The sequence below is a fragment of the Saccostrea cucullata genome, unplaced genomic scaffold, assembly GCF_032062105.1.
Source record: "Saccostrea cucullata isolate Sc308-1 unplaced genomic scaffold, CSIRO_AGI_Scuc_v1 ctg2457, whole genome shotgun sequence".
Taxonomy (NCBI): Eukaryota; Metazoa; Mollusca; class Bivalvia; order Ostreida; family Ostreidae; genus Saccostrea; species Saccostrea cuccullata.
Genome location: NW_026940281.1, coordinates 105,762 through 120,678, shown reverse-complemented (window position 1 = coordinate 120,678; position 14,917 = coordinate 105,762). Strand labels below are relative to the sequence as shown.

The 14,917-nt window shown below is 34.4% G+C and overlaps 1 protein-coding gene across 1 annotated transcript; it reads right to left on the bottom strand.

The window, feature by feature from the left end:
- Window positions 1-6,247: 6,247 nt before the first annotated feature.
- LOC134255064 (small ribosomal subunit protein eS26-like) lies at window positions 6,248-14,690 on the bottom strand. Its single transcript, XM_062737585.1, has 4 exons — window positions 14,676-14,690; window positions 14,322-14,499; window positions 8,169-8,302; window positions 6,248-6,332 (listed from the first exon to the last, which is right to left on the bottom strand). Exons 1-4 carry the CDS (start codon window positions 14,688-14,690, stop codon window positions 6,279-6,281), a joined length of 381 nt encoding a protein of 126 aa, XP_062593569.1. The 3' UTR covers window positions 6,248-6,278.
- Window positions 14,691-14,917: the final 227 nt, after the last annotated feature.

The window sequence follows — 14,917 nt, the reverse complement described above, 5'->3', positions numbered from 1 at the left end:
TTCGCGTTTCACATCGCTGTCATTTGTTGAAGGGTACCCATCTTTTATCATCAACTCATTATTTACCACTAAATAAAATAATGTAATCATAATTTCACAAGGTTTATAATAACATTATTATTTGTGCACTTCCATTTACTCTTTTATCCGACACTTAATTCAGACGGGCATCCCAGAGCAAATATATTTGCCATAATAATCATATGGGAGGCTGGGGTTATCCTTTAGTGAGCTCAGTGCAGCTCACATTACCTCTCCTTTTTTCAGTTTGGGAGAAAAAGTTAAACCAAGAACACTGTGAGACATTTGTTTCCCTCGACAATGAAATGAACAAAGAGAGATAACTCTCTTTTGCATCTTCTTTTTAATCTCCGTTCACCTCATCAAAATGTGTTCATGTTGACCAGTGATAACAGCCCTCTCTCCATACTTAGTTTTAACATTTATTGGGGGTTGTCAATGTATGTAAAATACTTGTCAAAGATTTTATAATATGCAAAATTTCTGCAATTTGCTCAAATTTCACCAAGTTTGAAATTATTTGTCTATATATATATATATATATATATATATATATATATATATATATATATATATATATATATATATATATATATATATATATATATATATATATATATATATATATATATATATATATATATATATATATATATATATATATATATATATATATATATATATATATATATATATATATATATATATATATATATATATATATATATATATATATATATATATTTAAAAGTAAAAATCCAAAAATATCACAAAACATTTGGATTTTTACTTTTAAATATACCAAAAACTGTACCGATTCTTCATTTTGTTTTGAAATTATATATATATATATATATATATATGAAATGGCTTGTAAAATACACACTGAACAGCATCTTCTCATACTATAATACATGACACTAATGGTCTTTATTCCATTCCTTTGCAAGTTCATTCAAAAAGTTATATGCAAAAATATACATTTTTGGTTAACGAAAACATGGTGCAAAGACCTGAGTGCTATACTTTTGATTCCACCTTTATGATAATTTTTTTTTTTTTTTGCATTTTTCCGAGAAAGGAGATGGGTGAACACGACGAGAGATAAGCCCATAGCGCGACAAACATGAAGGTGAAAAATTAAATCTCAATTTTATCAAAATTTTCCTTAACATTTCATCTAACATTAAAGTATACTTTATGTAAAATCTCTACAACTTGCACAAATCTCATGAAAATTGAAGTTATTAATTTGCCTATGAAATATTATACACACACGAAAGAGGGCAAAACGAGTCATTTTTTCACACTATAAAACTATACTGAAAGGAAAAAGAAACGCAGGGTAACATAATATTCGAAAAATTTTTGACCGCATGACCGAAAATTAAGAAAATTGGGCAGATGAGAAATTTAGTTACTCTGCACCAAAATCAGTATTCAGAATTACTCAACCGTAAAATGTTTGACGTCACGTAGGAAAAACGCTAAAAAGCCCAAACACGTGCAATTTAATGACGACGAGTTTGTCAACAAATCTTGTTGCACCATTTGATGCAACTGTGGTATGCACATCGTTTTTCAATATTTAGGGTAGCTGCAGATCAGATCTATAGCTCTCCGAAAAAAAAAAGTGATAGACCGGAGAGCTACAGTGCCACCCATTGAAAAAACTGTATATTTATTGCGCACAAAAAAGTGCGCTCGGTTGTTGATTAATTCTTTCAAATTCTTACCTCAATTGCATAAAATGGAAGATTAAAAAAAAAATCCCCTCTCCTTCATCAAGTACTTTCGTAGTTGACACTGAACGAAGCATATTGGACCGAATTATCTTTGAAACCAGAATGGCAGTATAAATAAGCAAAATGTTCGATGATTAAAATATCAGGGCCAGGAGGACTAGCTATTAACAACAATTATGAGGAATGTTTTGTTGTGGAAACAGTCAAAGAATATGTTAGGAACACATGGTTAGTAATATTTTGAGATTACAGTTTAAAAACATGGAGAAATAAACCGAGAACCGAGCGCACTTTTTTGTGCGCAATAAATATATATTTTTTTCAATGGGTGGCACTGTAGCTCTCCGGTCTATCAATATAATTTTTTTCGGAGAGCTACAGATCTGCAGCTATATTTAGGGACGATATGAATTACTTGCATTCTTGGTACAGTTTACGGAAGTTCCATGGGGTCTTGTTTTCGAATTGCCTAATTCATGAAAAAGGAAACAACGGTTAACTAAGCAGTTTCTTGTAAATTTCCCCCCATAAAACTTGTTACCCGTTGTCAGAGAAGGCCTGGAATGGTTTTCAATCAACCGTGACGATGACGTTAACGCGAAACAGAGTCATGATACGAGCGGGTTATTCGTCCTGCCATCTCTTAAATAGCCAAGTTACTACCACAAAAACCGCCATTTATACGGTAGACTATCATAATCATTACTTTCACACGAAAAAAGAAAGAAAACAATTCCTCCGTTAACTTTTTTGAGTCGGTCAACTAACCGTTGTGTTCCTCTCACTGGCGCATGCGCGCGTCGTTCGGCTGATTTTTTGGCGTTATTACCCATGCCCAATATAGCCAGGGTTTGAAAGATAAACACGCTGACGAATTCAATGCAAAGGAGAATTAAGGCTCTGACAGATGCGCGGGAGACACATTGAAGATAATGAGAGTTTTTGATTTTGACTTTTGGGGGGTATCGTCATTTGAGCTTCAATAACTCATGAATAATTAGACAAAATCAAATGGGATTTTGTTTATATGTTTTTGAAAGAAGATTCTAAAAGTTAGATAAAAATACTGAAAATAATTAAAAGAAAAATAAATTAAATTCACCTCAAAAGTTTACCCTGCGTTTCTTTTTCCTTTCAGAAAAAAGGTTTATACCCAGGTTTCTTTACTTATGAAAAAAAGTCATTGAGAGTGATCTCCCGTATGGAATTCTCTAGGCGCTGAAAACAAAGAAAGCATATGTAACAGACTGAGAGGTAAACAAAAGCACGTGTGTTTTTCTATCGGATATATTCAACTCTACAGTAATAAAAGAAAAGCAGCGCTGGGTTTTGTTTACATTGTGTTGAGGGGGCAGACAGTTAACAGGTCGTCATTTAGAATAGGTAAATGATTGCTGGGAAGTGCAAAGGTGTGAAATAATTATGCTGAAAGTGTTGATAGCTAGTTGGACCGAATGAGAACGATTCCATAGGTTATGTGAATGATGCACCATTAAAAAGTTACTATAAATCCTTGCAAAAATGTTTTTTAACAGTTCGTTTCCAATTAAGTGAATTATAGAATAGAAACAAACAACCACTCTCTTGGATGTTATTACGGTAAAGGGAAGTAACTCAAAATTAAAGAACAGTGCTGGTATTTCTGTGTTTTGTTTCAATATTCGCATTTTCAGCCAAATTATATGCATGTCATCGGAAATAAGGTTTCAACAATGTGTTTTATGTATAAACCTTATGAAATAAATGGTTTTTAGAGAAAACGTATGGTTAAAAATAATATAGGCCCATTTAATCAACATTTTACATAGGAAATGCATTGAAAATTGTAAAAACATTGATTTGACAAAATCGTTAAAGGAAGGTTGGCTTGATGGGTAAAAAGGACCTGAATTGAACATGTTTGGTACCATTAAACCTGTTCAAAAAATCATGAAAAATTCTATACGAAAACCAGAAACGTTGCCAATGTCCTTAAATGCCACATACCATCAGGACTTGTGTAGCGTAGTGGTTAGCGTGCTAGTCTCAATAGAGAATGCAACTTAGGATTTTTATTGCCCGGGTTCGAACCCAATGGGTACCACATTATTTTTCTTTATAAAAGAATAAATTTCAACGAAAAAGTTTCTTCAAAACTTTTTGTTTATCATGATTTTACAAAAATCAATGATGAGAACTTTACTCTAAATACTAAAATCACAATTTGAATATGATTTTTATATATCTGAAGCTTCACCAATCTCCTTTACTTAAAACATTTAGTCAAGGGTCTTTTAAACAATAAAATGCTTTCTTTGGTTGTTAGTATGGGATTGAATTTGCAGTTGTTGCAGAAAAAATACATAACCCGCGTATGCGGCTTATGTAAATTTTTTCTGCAATAGCTGTGACGTTCATTCCCGTACTAACATGATATGTACGCCTTAGTACGTTTCATTGATGGAACAGCCACTGATCAAATAAAGTGCCGCGCCACAGCATGACACGCCCGTCAAAAAATTACAATTTTCTTGAACAGTTTAGGTGCAAGAAAATCACATCAACCTTGATTCTAAGATTTCGATGATTTTTCCATTCCTTAAAATATTTATCAATCCCCTGTGATGTAGGCATCAATTATAATAAATATTACATCACCGATAGATTTCTGTGCTGGTTGTGTTAGACCTTGTCAAATGCCCGTCATCAAATTAGTCTTAAAAACTTAATCTATACCAAATTAATTTTGAAAAGAAAAGGTGGCCATCAAATGACATATGTTATAAACTGACCAGCAGTTCTTCTGTCTAATCCCCAAAGGGTACGGATAAGACTGCTAATCAGAGCGACTGAGACAGCTAGTCTTCCTACATTGAACTCATTAATTAATCTTTAACTGGATGCTTGTCTACTCATTACTACCAAGAGATGAATGGGTCTGCACTATCTACTATAAATTTTTTTTAAAAACATATAAAATACTCAAACATTTTTTTTTTTTGTTGAGATTTAATGTCCGACAGGTTTTAATATGTAATTGGACATGCTAATTCCACCCCACCCCATAAAATTAGTTTTTAAATTAATAATATTGCATAATATCAGATTAGTCTATTATGCAATATCAAATTAGTTTTAATTACTTTTCATTAAATTCATTTTAAAACTTAAGCTAGTCAACAAGAGCTATTTTTAATCAAACAGGCTTACCCATTTGCCCAATACTCAAGGGGTATAGATAACACCAATGCTCTGTCAGTTAGCTCCTCGCACTCAAAACCCATTAATTTCTCTCTAATTTGACATGCAATTTTCCGTTATCAAAATTCTTCTTGACCAGTGCTTGATAATTACACTCATGGGAGAGGTAGGATTTCTCTGACAAACATTATATTTGTTATAGATTGCTGTCAAGTATATTCTTAAACAAAATAAGTATTTTCTTGATTTAACACTTTTTTAATAAGAACAGTGCAATACTCTTACGTTATTTGGGATGTGTAAATGAATAGTAAAGAGACACATTTTTTTTTTAAAAATTCACTTAAATTAAAGGTCACAGTGACCTTGAAATAGGTAGCGACACACCTTCTAACTAAGATGCATAAACTGGCCAAGTTTGATGATTATGGTTTTCTAGTTATGGGCCGGAAAGGATTTTTCCATATTTGGCTATAACTTCTTAATTAAAGGTCAGAGCGACCTACTTTTTGTGCGCAACACACCTTCTACCCAAGATGCATCAGATGACAAAGTTTGATAATCCTAGGCCTAGTAGTATTAAAGTTATGAGCCGGAAACGAAAAAGCTAACAGACAGATGGACGGACACGAAGCCTGTAACATAAATCGTCCCGTCTTAAGACGGGTGTATAAAAATCTGTATACAGGTGATATGCCTAGTGTTGTTCATGCACTGATTAATGGCAATGGATTTCTTAAGAAATAGAGAAAATATTTCAGTGGATGTAAATATAACAATGCCAACCTTCATCTGATATGTAGTATCATGGTGAGCTTGCAGAACATTACCATGCTTTTTATAGCTAAGGTTTGAATTCCTTGAATACCTGTTAATGATGATAAATTTATCTTCAATAGAATAATTTTGGACAAGACTTTTTTTTCTCAGAAAAGTTTACCCATACTTATACATTTTGTATTACTTATACAAGATGAGATCACGCTTGGGTATCAGACGATGAAAAATTAGTTAATAATTTTCAATATAGAGCACTACTCTAAATAATTGATTCAATAACCAAGTTTTACATACCCGGTAGCACTCTGAACACCTTGTTCACTATCTTTTTGATAAAATATCATGCAACATGTACATCATGCACTGTACATGTAGTTCTTGTGTTAGGGTTTGAGCTGTGGATATCTTGGCCTGGATGATTAAGTCGGTAGAGGACCAGACTAGTAATACAGGGGTCCCGGGCTGGATTCCCAATTCAGAACTACATTTTCTCCTCTGGTTTATAAACACAACTAGAGAAATAAGACTGATCACATTTTATTGATTACAGAGTTAACGTGTCTGTGCTGGGGCACCAGGGGCTCCGGGGCGGGGAGCAGCATTATCCTGAAAGGAAACAAAGTATTCCATCAACAAAATATTACAGGTATCAATTAACAAAATATTTACAGATATGTATTGTAATACATGTAGTACTGCGCAGCATCATCCTAAAACGAAACAAAGTATTCCATCAACAAGATATTACAGGGGCTCCTGGGTGGGGAGCAGCGTTATCCTGAATCAAGACAAAGTATACAATCAACAATATATTACAGATATGTATTGTAATACATGTAGTTTTGAACTGAAGCCAGACAAACAGAAGCAATTGGCAAGCAATGTCAGTTCAAAAATTGTTCTAATATTCTCTGATGCTTGAACACTATTAGTCATATACTAAATATAAAAAAAGTATTTATTAACAAATTCTTTGTGAGGCTATAAGGTGTAAAGGCAGTAAAGCTCACTCAGTAAAAATTACTTTCTCTCCTGAATGCAGCCTTAATTAAACCAATTCAAATGGCATATATATAGCCTAAATTTACTTGAAAATAGTGATGGAACGATTGTCGCCGACAATCGATTGTCGGTCGTTAGAAGCTCTTCGATGCTACTAATCGATTATAAAATAAATGTCGCCGACATCGCTAACAAAAAATAGAATTGTCATACTTAAATTTTATTACCAAATCCAAGTGCATAGAGCATAAAAGTAGTGGTGAATGTTGAAAACAAGGAAGGATTCCGTGTTTTATTGATACTTTTACCGCCATGATTAAATATGAGGTTAGACTAATACCAGGAAACGGTGATATTGCAAGGTTTTACTATACAAAGGAAAGCATAATTAGTGTAGTCAATCTTTAAACGTAATTATAATCAGAAGTACAAGTCTTACTTCTGGATAACTACTTTTAAAACTTGCAATTTTAACCAATTAAAACTAATTTTAAGAAATAAATACATGTATTTAAATAAAATGTGGGACTAATAACAGTAAAATACCCATTGCATCAATTGTGCATGGACTTTATAAAAAAATTAAATTCCTATTCCCTTTCAACAGTCCTATATTGTTTAAAGAAAACAAAATATTATTTTCCACTTTTTAAAAAAGAAATGTCAATTAACATTTTTGAATATTTTATGTAAGTAAATGTTTTTTTTTGTAAAAGTTTGACAGAAATCTGAATAAGTTTTAACTTTTCTATATTAATTTCATTAAAGTTCAAAATTTCGATTATAATCGATTAATAATCGATTATGCCCAGCCGATTATTACCGATAATCGATTCTGATTTTTTTCCGATTCCCCATCACTACTTGAAAATCAAAACTTCATACTGTGACAGTTTGTCACTGAGAAACTTTAATTTTATGCTGGGATAAAAACACAAATATTTTAGAAAAAAAAAATTTCAAGTACTATAAATCACTTTTTACTCGCGAGAACTTTATTTTCGTGTATTTACGCGAGACAGTGTGCTCGGGAAAATTTCTCACGTATAATAGCATTTCTTAAGATTATATAGTGCAATAACCACAATTCGTGAAAATTTTTTCCCGCTAATCAAGAGTCAATGACTACATGTATCTCGCGAAAATTTAGTGATCTACAGTACTAATATTTTGAAGAATTTCCAACTTCCCAGCATAACCTCAGATATATAATGTAATTGTTTAACTTGGGGAGACACCGATATGAGCCTCGTCCATAAATGTAAGCCTTACCCTCATTGGTCTGAACCTGAGGGGAGTTGATCGGTAAAATGAAATGTAAGCCTTACCCTCATTGGTCTGAACCTGAGGGGAGTTGATCGGTAAAATGAAATGTAAGCCTTACCCTCATTGGTCTGAACCTGAGGGGAGGTGATTGATCAAATGAAATGTAAGCCTTACCCTCATTGGTCTGAATCTGAGGGGAGGTGATCGGTCCTTTCTGGCTTCTCGTGATCTGTTTCTGACAACCTTGGAGTGGATTGCGCAGGAAACACAGTATAACAACTTAGCATACAGCTTAGGCAGGGCATACACTACAAAACACATTAATTATATTAAACTCGAACAGGCATCATGCCGCATGCACAATGATTTTTTTTTCAAAGCTGGCAATCAAGTTTTTCTGCACCTCTACCATTTGTTAGATTGATCCCCAAGAGAATTGGAAACTTCCAAGAATCACTCTCCTTTTCGATGCGCATACAAAAAACTTAACAAGCTTATTCCTATGAAAGTTTCTTGATGCAAATTTATAATCAAAATAAATACATGTATTTTCAATTCTTGCACTGTAAATATATGTTTCATTTAAAAATACTCTATCCCAGACAGGCTAATATTTCCATTTCAAATTGCTTTCTCTATGATACCTCTTTCAAAGTTTGTTGATTTCTTGATAATTCTACTAGAAAGTTAATTTGCTACGTGAAAAGTCAGGAGCTACAGAAGCTTCATATGCATGTAAATCTCATGCAACTGTCCTTGTGCTTGTCGTCAGTGGGCGGGGACCCAATGGGTGGAAAAAAATCGCTGACAATGAATCACTGTCTACTTTTTTCAGTATGTCAGGCACAACAACAATTGTTGGAAACATGGAATAACGTGGCTATGCCTGTTTTGCATATTATCCCACTTTCCAACTATCGTTGATGCCCTGGCATACCCAATGAACTAGAAGTGATTCCTTAATTTATATTTCCCATTTGGGGAACTGGTCCAATCCTGAAATCCTCTAAAGTGTCCCATCAAAGTAGCAAGTGCAACTTTGCTGTGGGAGTCTATACTCTTCCAAGCTGTCACATCGTAAAAGATGTTTAAGGTAAAGCTAAGTGCTGGGGAATCTGATCATACTGTGAGGAGTTACATTTAGACTGGCTGCAGATCTGTAACATTATGGTTCTTTTATACACGGGATTTGTCTTTTACCATAACGCTACAGATCCTGTAATGCAAAAATTGTGCAATTTATGGCACAAGATTTTCTGCGCACAGTTGGAGAGAATTTCTCCACTTTCCAGCATTGGTCACTCATCTCCCTTTACAGGGGTAGACATTTAACTTTTATTTTCACTTGTCCTTCGGGCAAGTGAACTACAATTTTGACTTGTCCGAATTCAAAATGTGGTTGCCCAAAATTTTTGAAGAAAAAAAAAGTTATTGTACCTTAATTTGTTGTAAATATAAAAGTTGACAAATTAATCTCTATTTTGAAGTTACATATAACTGCCGGAAAAAATGTTGATATGATGGTGATGCTACATTTGTAAATATACATGTATTTAAAACACTTTCCTGTCATTTAACTATCCTGAAAACACACAGAGTCAGAGTTCTTGAAATCTTTTTTTCGCTGTCAGTCATTTGGACCGACTGCCATGTGAAGTTTGTCAGTCCAGACAGATTTCTATCAGTCCAAAATAAATTCAATAAAGACATGAAAAACAAGAGGCCCCTGGGCCTTATAGGTCACCTGAGCATTATTCAACAACTTCCCAGTGACTGAATTTGATCCATGTTTTAAGCCAGATGCTATAGCATTTATAATCTGGTCATCATAACTATACACTTAGCAGTTCCTTAGTTTGGTTACTTTATACCCATAGGCAGGGTAGGGGAACAAAAAATGCATTTCAACTAATCAGTAATATTCAGCAATAATCAGTAGTGCCGCTACCACACATGAACCCTTGACTCTTAGGCCTAGATCCACACATTGCACTATTTTTGGAAAGGCATACTTGCTTTTCAAAAATATTTGATTAATACCAAGGAGCACATTTCAAACAATCCATTCATTTTCAGTACATAAGTACAGCCTCCCCCCCCCACTATGGTACAACTGACCCTGGGGCCTTGAAATTTACAATTCTTGAAGATTAGGGATTGCTCATAACTATATAGGTAATTCATCTGCTTAAAACCTAGGAGCAAAGAAGAAAATATTCAAAAATTTAATGTTTTTTCACTATACATGTATAATCAATACAGCCCCGCCCTAACACCAGAATCCCTGACCCTGGGGCCATAAAGTTCACAATTTTGGCAGAGGCACTCTTGGTCAGCATAACTATGTACTTAGTTAGTTTATTTAATACCCAGGAGTGAAGAAGAAGATTTTCAAAGAATTCATGTATTTCCTCTATATAATCAATAGAGCCCCACCCTGACACCAGAACCCCTGACCCTGGGGCCATAAAATTCACAATTTTGGTAGTCGCACTCTTGCTCATCATAACTATGTACTTAGTTAGTTTATTTAAAACCTCGGAGCAGAGAAGAAGATTTTCAAAGAATTCATGTATTTTCACTATATAATCAATAGAGCCCCACCCTAAAACCAGAATCCCTGACCCTGGGGCCATAAAATTCACAATTTTAGTAGAGGCACTCTTGCTCATCATAACTATGTACTTAGTTAAATTATATAAAATCTAGGAGCAGAAAAGATTTTCAAAGAATTCATCTATTTTCACTATATAATCAATATAGCCCCACCCTAAAACCAGAACCCCTGACCCTGGGGCCATAAAATTCACAATTTTGGTAGTCGCACTCTTGCTCATCATAACTATGTACTTAGTTAGTTTATATAAAACCTAGGAGCAGAGAAGAAGATTTTCAAAGAATTCATGTATTTTCACTATATAATCAATAGAGCCCCGCCCTAAAACCAGAACCCCTGACCCTGGGGCCATAAAATTCACAATTTTGGTAGAGGCACTCTTGCTCATCATAACTATGTACTTAGTTAGTTTATTTAATACCCAGGAGCAGAGAAGAAGATTTTCAAAGAAATAATGCATTTTCAATATATACTTATTCAGCCCCGCCCTAGTACAAGAACCCCTGACCCCAGGGCCATGAATTTCACAATTTTGGTAAAGGACTCAATGCTGATTACAATCATGCAAACAGTTTGACTGCTTGATGTCCAGGAGTAAAGAAGAAGATTTTTGAAGATTGCATTAATTTTAGTGGTTTTGGCCCCACCCCCCAGGCCCCAGGGGGGCAGGGATCATGAAATTCACAAATTCTATTCCCCTTCACCCATAGATGCTTTGTGCCAAATTTGGTTGAAATTGGTTCAGTGGTTGCAGAGAAGAAGCTGAAAATGTTCAAAAGTTTACGACCGATTGACGACGAACGACGAACGACGTACGACGAACGACGGACGACGACGGACAAAAACAGATAGCAATAGGTCACCTGAGTGACTCAGGTGACCTAAAAATGTATTTAAATTTTATTATCAATAAACACAGCGTCTATATAAACACTGCACACTTCTTACCCTAGCGCTGTCAACAAACTTGTTTTAACAGTTTACCGAGAGTTTGGCGTAAGTTAGAATAATCTGTGTCTCGGAACAAGTCCTCATAACAGTTATACTCGCAATGTACTATAAGCAAATAATTACAGAATTGCTCCGAAACGAATTTGAAGTATACAAAAGGATATGCACTGGAAATAACTTCAAAATTAATTACAACAAACCTTTTTAGGTCGCGTATGTCTTTAAACCTAAATTATGATCCAAATAAAGACGATAATTCAACTAATTTTCTTTACGTTTTTTCTCGCTTCAAATTTACACGCCATGTTTGCATTCGGAACTTTCTGGAATCTTCGTAGTAAATGTACTGGGTTCGAGTTATTGCCCGTGTTTATTTTGCGACATAGTGAATGTACGGAACAAATTCTATTATTAAATCGGGTCCGTAGGACATTTATCATTTTAACGATAGAACATTGTCTCTAAAATTTGCACTTGTATTAATCGAGAAGCCATTACAACATGCAGAAAAAGAGTTTGAAAGATTACGATCGGTCGATTATAGGGAATTTGTACGAAATTTAGTCGGATTTTCGCAAGTTCCTCTGTCAACACCGTCCGGTCATTTGGACCGACACAGAACGGAAAGTAATCGGTCCTTGGTTGTTTTTATCGGTTTTGCCGACAGGACCGAAAGATTTCAAGAACTCTGCAGAGTACTGCAGGAATATTAATTTCTTAAGATTTTTGTTTGAAATTTAAATTATTCCTCTAAAAACTTGAAGTCAAGCTAGAAGGAAGAGAGTTGTAATGTTTTGAATCAAGATACATAGTGCACCCACCGTGAATAATTGGTGTTCTTCATATTCTTTAATACGCAAGTTTTGAGATTATCTCCCATGGTGCGCTCTTTCGTTGAGGAGGGGAGTTTCGTTGCCGCGTAAACAGACAGGTGGGACAGATATTTATTGCATCATCGATATACTTGTTTATCATAACTACTTGATTGTCAGGATGCAATCCACAACTCAAGAATAATCGAATTAATGTAAAAAGACGTTTTTTAATGCAAAAATTCGTAACAAAAAAAAATGTCAGTGGATGTGAGACTTTTCAAACGAGGTAAGAGATATGGACCTCTAATGAATACAGTACACGTGCATCCATCAGATCATTGCACGTCGGCAATCTAATTGAAACATTAATTCTTTTCCTTATTATAATTTTAAAAAAAACCACTAACTTTTTAGAAAATGTTTGTACAATTAAGAAATCGGTTACTTTTTATAGATACTACGACGTTTCTTTCGTTTTCAAGTACCTATAATTTAAAGTAGATTTGTAAATATGCATAGTTGAGCTTGATAAAATCATCAAATGCATCACTGCTTAACAATATTATCGTTCTATAACAATTAATAAATTTCAAAAGCCATAAATATCGTTCATTTATTAATGCACATTTGTGCACAGTAACAACCTGTCCCACCTCCATGCTGAAATGGATACTTTTTGCGCCTCTATCGTAGAAGAGTTACAATCTCGAAACTCGCGTATTGGGTAGAGAAATATTCTGTAATCCCTATTTCATAATAAGACTGTAACGTAAGTTGTCAGACAAATAATCGTATTTTTTAAACTACGAAAGAAAACAGAATAACGAACCCGATTTCTGACTAAAGGTAAGATCTAGAAACGCTACCAAAGGATTCCGAATGCAATAACAATGTCCCGTTTTTGGCGGAAATCAGGTGTTCAATTTATTGTGTTGTTTATAAACTTATGTGAGATTAAAAAAATGTTTTTATCAGAAATATCCACTTGCCCGAACTGATAATTTACTTGTCCCGGGCAATCGGACAACCGTTAATGTCGTTCCCTGCTTTAACTCCCTAACTGTATATTACATATTCTTTAACTAATCTGTATATTTTATCCATCTCCTAGCCCTTGATAGTCGTCCATACATGTGATAAACTCGCTTGATCAGAATTATTTGTTAGATTGCTGAAAATTTACTTCAAGTGAGTTTATAGATAGTTTTCGATTGACCTAAATTTAGCAAAAGTTACCTCCCGTTGGCCGCCATACTGGAGGTCCAAATGCTCATATTCCTTCATTATTCAACCAATTTTAAATTTTTATATTTGCGATTTTGAATTAGGAATCATTTTTTTTCTGAAGTATATAAATTTTTGGAAGCCTCCTTTATTTCAAAAAATTATTTAATAAAGATTTTCCACCAAATATTTATGCTATGTTTTCTTAAACTTGGTAAGACAAAGAGGAAAACTCACCGAGTCGACCTCCAATATGGCGACCAACGGGAGGTAACTTTAGGTCAATTGAAAACTATCTATTGTGTGTAGAGACAAATTTAAATGGTTGGGAGGTGGATATAATATATTTATTGGCTAAAGAATGTGTCTAGAATTAGCAAGTGAAAGGTAGTTGATTGACCAATGCTGGAATGTGGAGAAATTCTCTCCAAAGTGCGCAAAAAATATTGCGCCGTAAATTGCACCTTTTTTGCACTACAGGATTATGGTCAAAGACAAATATACAAAACCATAACGCTACAGATCTGCAGCTACATTTAGACGTACATGTTTCCTCCTTTAACGGAGATGAAGGGTGGGGCTAAAGGCAAATGATGAGCCGGGGTGCTAATTACAGGTATTTTCATGATTAATTGGTTGACTAACTTGACTTCAAAGGAAAACTCATCTGGTCATGTCACATTACTCACAAGTGATCAGACATTTATTTAATTTTCATACCGTCATAAACACTGGCATCAGCAATATCTCTGACGGCAGCAGCCTCTACAATGTTCCTGATGACAAACTTCTTGATGGCCTTATCCTTAGGCACACATCTGGCGCAGTTTGTGCAGCGAACGAACTGCACATGACCACGGCCCTTCTTGCTTCGTCCATTATTCCTTCGTTTCGAAGTCTACGAAACCATCGTGAAAATAGATTAATGTAAGTAACTGTCATTTTAAATTAAGCAGATTTTTTTTTCAGTTAATGATATTTTCAGTCAATGTAGTCTGTTACCACGTGGGGTATTTGAATAAGAAAGGGGGGGTTAAAGATGTTTTTCTTTAGCAATATTCTCAGCAGACAAACTATGCCATATTCCATGTCACAACACAATCTTAATCAAATAGTGTTTTAATCAGTCATTGGAGAATATGAAACATGTTTTTTTGTGACACTTATGAAGTATTTTTACAACGAACATGCGGTTTTCACCCACCATTTTGGACTGTTGAGGAGAAAAAGGAAGTAAGAATAATTAATCCGCCGCTCGTAAAAGTTATGTAAAGGTTTATATCTATCACAGACAACTACCATTTTCTTAACAAAGA